The following is a 6045-nucleotide window of genomic DNA, read 5'->3' as shown; positions in this document are numbered from 1 at the left end:
AGCCTATCTCCTGATTCCTTAGCGTGAGGCAGCTTGATGTACAAGTACACGCCCTGGACATGACGCTAGTATGTACTAGTCCACCCCTGGACATGACGCTAGTATGTACTAGTACACCCCCTGGACATGACGCTAGTATGTACTAGTACACCCCCTGAACATGACGCTAGTATGTACTAGTCCACCCCCTGGACATGACACTAGTATGTACTAGTCCACCCCCTGGACATGACACTAGTATGTACTAGTACACCCCTGGACATGACGCTAGTATGTACTAGTACACCCCTTGGACATGACGCTAGTATGTACTAGTACACCCCTTGGACATGACGCTAGTATGTACTAGTACACCCCTTGGACATGACGCTAGTATGTACTAGTACACCCCCTGGACATGACGCTAGTATGTACTAGTCCACCCCCTGGACATGACGCTAGTATGTCACAGGGACTTACCCCAATCCAACCCGTGATGGTGAGTGCCAAGCAGGGAGGCTTTGGGTACCATTTTTTATAGTCTTTGGTATGACTCGGCTGGGGATCGAACCCCCAACCTCCCAATCTCAGGGTGTACACTAACCACAAGGCCACTGAGCTTGTAACCATAGACCCTTCTCAAAAAATGTTCCAAACAGAACCGTAAGGTTCCAGACCGAACCGTTTTCAGGTCACAGGTCAAAACCATTTTTTATTGTACCGAATGGTTCCTTTTTTCTATTCTTTTTTTCACGGTGTAGGAAACCTGGAAGACTTGTTTAGAAAACACATACCAGAGGTGGTCCTCAAGACAAACTTATTTTTTCCATCTCCTGCTGTGCTAACAGCCCCTGTAATCAACGAATGGACTATTTCTGCTGACTGCGGCCCGTTGTGATGCTTACTGTGCTAATATCAAGTCTAGTGTGTGTATTCTTAATCGTCTTTCTGTTGCAGGGTGGCAGATCTTCGCTGGATACTGTTAACGTGGAGAGGATGAGTAGAGATCTCTGAATCTATCACTTCGAGGCAACGGATGAGACACAGCGTCCAAGGAGAAAGACTGGAAGAGAGGCTCCCTTCACCTGCATTGTAGGAGCCTCCACTGAAAAACAGCCTGCCCTCCATCACTGCGATTGAATCAGAGCTGTCAATCTGCCTGAGAAGGACTACAATTTGCTACTTCTCAGCCAATTAAGACAATTGTCCCTCCCCCCTTCCCTCTAACTGAAGGCAACTTCACTCCCCTTTTCCCAAAACGATGCCTATGCTCCGCCCCTTCCTCTTACTGCTCCTGGCGAGCCCCGCCCTCCTGACCTCGCTCGGCTCCGTCCCGCAGCCCGGGGGCGAGAGGTCACCCAGGGATGCCGGCCAGCCAATCAAAGTGAAGATCTCGGAGGGGTGCGTCCAGGCGGGGGGGGCCTCGTCTGACCCCGGCCAATCAGGCGGCAAGGAGCTGGTCCTGGAACCCGGGTCACCCCTGGTCCTGACCCACCGGATCTGGCTGACGCCGGTGCCGGGGTCGGGGGTGTGCAGTTGCGAGGTGGACTTCGCTGCCCTGAGGGCGCGTATCGAGGGGCTGGAGAGGGAGGTGTCGGAGCTTAGGGAGAAGTGTGGGGGATCCGAGGGGGGGTGCTGCACCTCCCAGCAGAGCAAAGGTACAGTAGCAGGTTCACGTACAGCACGCTGCCTACTGCACTGTACAGAGGCAGTTCATCTCACACTAACCCCAACTAGTGTACATACATCCAACACCTCACACTACCTCACTGTACATCCAACACCTCACACTACCTCACTGTACATCCAACACCTCACACTATCTCACTGTACATCCAACACCTCACACTACCTCACTGTACATCCAACACCTCAAACTACCTCACTGTACATCCAACACCTCACACTACCTCACTATATACATCCAACACCTCACACTACCTCACTGTACATCCAACACCTCACACTACCTCACTGTACATCCAACACCTCACACTACCTCACTGTACATCCAACACCTCACACGACCTCACTGTACATCCAACACCTCACACTACCTCACTATATACATCCAACACCTCACACTACCTCACTGTACATCCAACACCTCACACTACCTCACTACATACATCCAACACCTCACACTACCTCACTGTACATCCAACATCTCACACTACCTCACTGTACATCCAACACTGACACACAATAGCTAGCAGTTCATCTTGCCTTATTCACTACAGGCAGTAGACATACAGTAGAACCTTGAAGATCCAAACCCACCGGGAATGACGGTCGTTCGGACCTCTGAAATGTTCGTAACTCTGAAGGATATCCCAAAATACACACATTTAAGAAAATATTATGTAACGTGTAGACACTTGATATATGTTAAAAACGACCCTCTATTTGAATCGAAAAGGCACTTACGTGCACTCGGATAACCATAGGCTACAAGCCCTTTTCCATTATTTTGAAGCGAATTAACTCCTGATAGTAGGCTATTAGCCTCTCGCCTAGTTGCCTTCAGAATAGGCATAACCTATTTAAATCACAAACAAATGTCCGATAATATAGCCTATAGGATAGTTTGGTGCTCATTTCCTGTTTTGACCCTGTTCGGTTGACCTCTTGATCTCTGAGGTTCGGATCTTCAAGGTTCTACTGTACAGTATCTACTGTATCTATAACAGCATGAGTTTAGTCTGTGACAAAATCATCCCGGAGACTAACGCACTTTTGAGTGATTTTAATGCAAGCTAGCAGGTAGTTCAATCCCCAGACAGTCAGATGATTCAAACACAAAGATACTGTTCATTCAGAAACAGCTTTCTTTATACCAGCAAAAACGAGGTGAGAGATCAAGCAATGCTTATCTAGGTGAATAAGCGTCCCATTCATATAATTCTGGGCGTTCTGACAACTTTTACCTCTCTACCCATCCAATCGGCTTCTGACTTCATACGACCCTTCTGAGAGTTGCACCTGGACACACACACACATGAACACACACATGAACACACACATGAACACACAAACACCTCCCCCCACACACACACACATGAACACACACACAAACTCACACACATACACACATGAACACACACATGAACACACACATGAACACACACACGAACACACACACATACACACAAACACACAAACACCTCCCCCCACACACACACACTCATACGCACACACACACACCCACCCACGCACACACACACCCACCCACACACACACACACACACTCACACACACACACACGCACACACACAAACACACACCTCAAACACAAACACCCATACAAACACCTCCCTACACAAATACTCACTCACATACACACACACACACACACACACAAATACATGCACGAACACACACACACACACACACACACACACACACACACACCTCCCATTAGCAACTTTTAACGATTATTTGAACTGCTTCTCAGGCCCACAGGCCTCCATCAGTTCTATACAGCAAAAACACACATTAGATTCACAGCAGCCAGATTAGAGCATGAGTCCTTCAGATTAGAGCATGAGTCCTTCAGATTAGAGTATCCTTCAGATTAGAGTATGAGTCCTTCAGATTAGAGTATGAGTCCTTCAGATTAGAGTATGAGTCCTTCAGATTAGAGTATGAGTCCTTCAGATTAGAGTATCCTTCAGATTAGAGTATGAGTCCTTCAGATTAGAGTATGAGTCCTTCAGATTAGAGTATGAGTCCTTCAGATTAGAGTATGAGTCCTTCAGATTAGAGTATCCTTCTGATTAGAGTATCCTTCAGATTAGAGTATGAGTCCTTCAGATTAGAGTATGAGTCCTTCAGATTAGAGTATGAGTCCTTCAGATTAGAGTATCCTTCTGATTAGAGTATCCTTCAGATTAGAGTATGAGTCCTTCAGATTAGAGTATGAGTCCTTCAGATTAGAGTATCCTTCAGATTAGAGTATGAGTCCTTCAGATTAGAGTATCCTTCAGATTAGAGTATGAGTCCTTCAGATTAGAGTATCCTTCAGATTAGAGTATCCTTCAGATTAGAGTATCCTTCAGATTAGAGTATGAGTCCTTCAGATTAGAGTATCCTTCAGATTAGAGTATCCTTCAGATTAAAGTATGAGTCCTTCAGATTAGAGTATCCTTCAGATTAAAGTATGAGTCCTTCAGATTAGAGTATCCTTCAGATTAGAGTATGAGTCCTTCAGATTAGAGTATCCTTCAGATTCCCCTACTGGGCTCTGTCATTTCTATCGCTTTCTAGGCAGCACACAGGAACAGCAGGTGAGACAGATACACTTCACCACAAACAAACAAACAAACAAACAAACAAACCTCTTACCTATTACACTTTACATTCAGTTTCTCCTACACAACGTATCGTGTTGGCTTCTTCAGATTCACAGGATCACACTTTACTGTTGCTCTTGAAGCCTACAGGTATTTTATTGGTTCTGCACTTGTGTTGTGTTGCTTGTTTGTATTATATACTGTACAGTTTTGTCTACCTTTGACCTGTTTCCCTGTCCACCCTAACTTGGTTATGGTTCGACTGTATAGTTTTGCTTTAGTTTATGTGGGCTTCAGGGACGAGGTGAGCTGTGCTCTGCCCATATGAGCTCTGCACTCTGCATCCTTCTATAGCTGCAGGCCCTAGTCGGCCTGCCGTCAGGTGACTCACTGAGAAACTGAGCCTGGTTAGTGACCCACTGCGACACATGACGCTGCTTCAGCCAATCACACGCCTCGTTGCTACAGCTCATCCGTTCACAGCTCATCCCATCTGTACTGGCTCTAATTTGGGTCTGGTCTCTCAACGCACACGCACGCACACACACACACATACACATGCACACACATGCACGCTCGCACACACACACACACACACACACACACACCAAGACACGTTGCACTACACACTCAGACAAGTATCGGAACCAGGTCCGACACATCATTATATTAAAAACTTTTTAATACGCTCATATGCTCAACAGCTGAGCTCACTCCCGAGTCCTGGTCATTTGTTAACTGTCTGGCCTCAGATGAGCTCAAAGGGTGATCTAATGGACCTGGGTCAGCAGTGTCTCTCCTAACCGAGCGGATATTGAAGCAGGTCCAGCTCCCAGACTCTCTGCCCAGGGTGATCTCACACAGAGCCTCTACTCGAGCCCTCCACCCTGCTCCCAGGACCCGGGTGACCCAGGGACGGACAGGCAGCCAGAGCTGGAGGGATTATCCCACAGCTTGAGCTGAGACCCTCCACGAGACGATGACATGATGGCAGGATAGAGAAATGCCTTTGATGAAGAATGGTGGAGGTCCCGGAGAACAACACTTCTGTATGTGACATTTCTATCTCCCTCCCTCCCTCCCTCCTCCCTATACTTTCTCTTCCTCCTATCCTCTCATCTCCTCTCCTCTCCTCTTTCCTCTCCCTCCCTCCTCCCTCCTCTCCTTTCTCTCTTCCACTCTCTTTCCTCTCCCTCCCGCTCTCCACTCTCTCTCTCCTCTCCCTCCCTCCTCTCATCTCCTCCTTCCCTCCTCTCTCCTCTCCTCTTTCCTCTCCCTCCTCCCTCCTCTCCTTTCTCCCTTCCACTCTCTCTCCTCTCCCTCCCTCTCTCCACTCTTTCTCTCTCCTCTCCCTCCCTCCTCTCCTTCCTCTCATCTCCTCCTTCCCTCCTCTCTCTCCTCTCCCTCCCTCCTCTCCCTCCTCTCATCTCCTCCTTCCCTCTTCTATCTCCTCTCCCTCCCGCTCTCCACTCTTTCTCTCTCCTCTCCCTCCCTCCTCTCCCTCCTCTCATCTCCTCCTTCTTTCCTCTCTCTCCTCTCCCTTCCTCCTCTCCCTCCTCTCATCTCCTCCCCTCCTCTATCTCCTCTCCCTCCCGCTCTCCACTCTCTCTCTCCTCTCCCGCCCTCCTCTCATCTCCTCCTTCACTCCTCTCTCTCCTCTCCCTCCCGCTCTCCACTCTTTCTCTCTCCTCTCCCTCCCTCCTCTCCTTCCTCTCATCTCCTCCTTCCCTCCTCTCTCTCCTCTCCCTCCCTCCTCTCATCTCCTCTATCTCCT

General features: G+C 48.4%; 1 protein-coding gene across 1 annotated transcript in view; it reads left to right on the top strand.

Moving 5' to 3' along the window:
* Positions 1-1240: 1240 nt before the first annotated feature.
* LOC311328008 (uncharacterized protein) overlaps positions 1241-6045 on the top strand; it is a gene marked incomplete at both ends in the record, with an annotated part of 35654 nt that continues 30849 nt past the window's right edge. Inside the window, one exon of the mRNA XM_084461119.1 lies at positions 1241-1637. Coding sequence (XP_084317245.1) covers positions 1241-1637 — 397 coding nt within the window. The remainder of the gene's footprint in view (positions 1638-6045) is intronic.

Source organism: Borostomias antarcticus, assembly GCF_949987555.1.
Source record: "Borostomias antarcticus genome assembly, chromosome: 36".
NCBI classification, from domain to species: domain Eukaryota; kingdom Metazoa; phylum Chordata; class Actinopteri; order Stomiiformes; family Stomiidae; genus Borostomias; species Borostomias antarcticus.
This window is presented reverse-complemented; position numbering and strand designations above follow the sequence as displayed.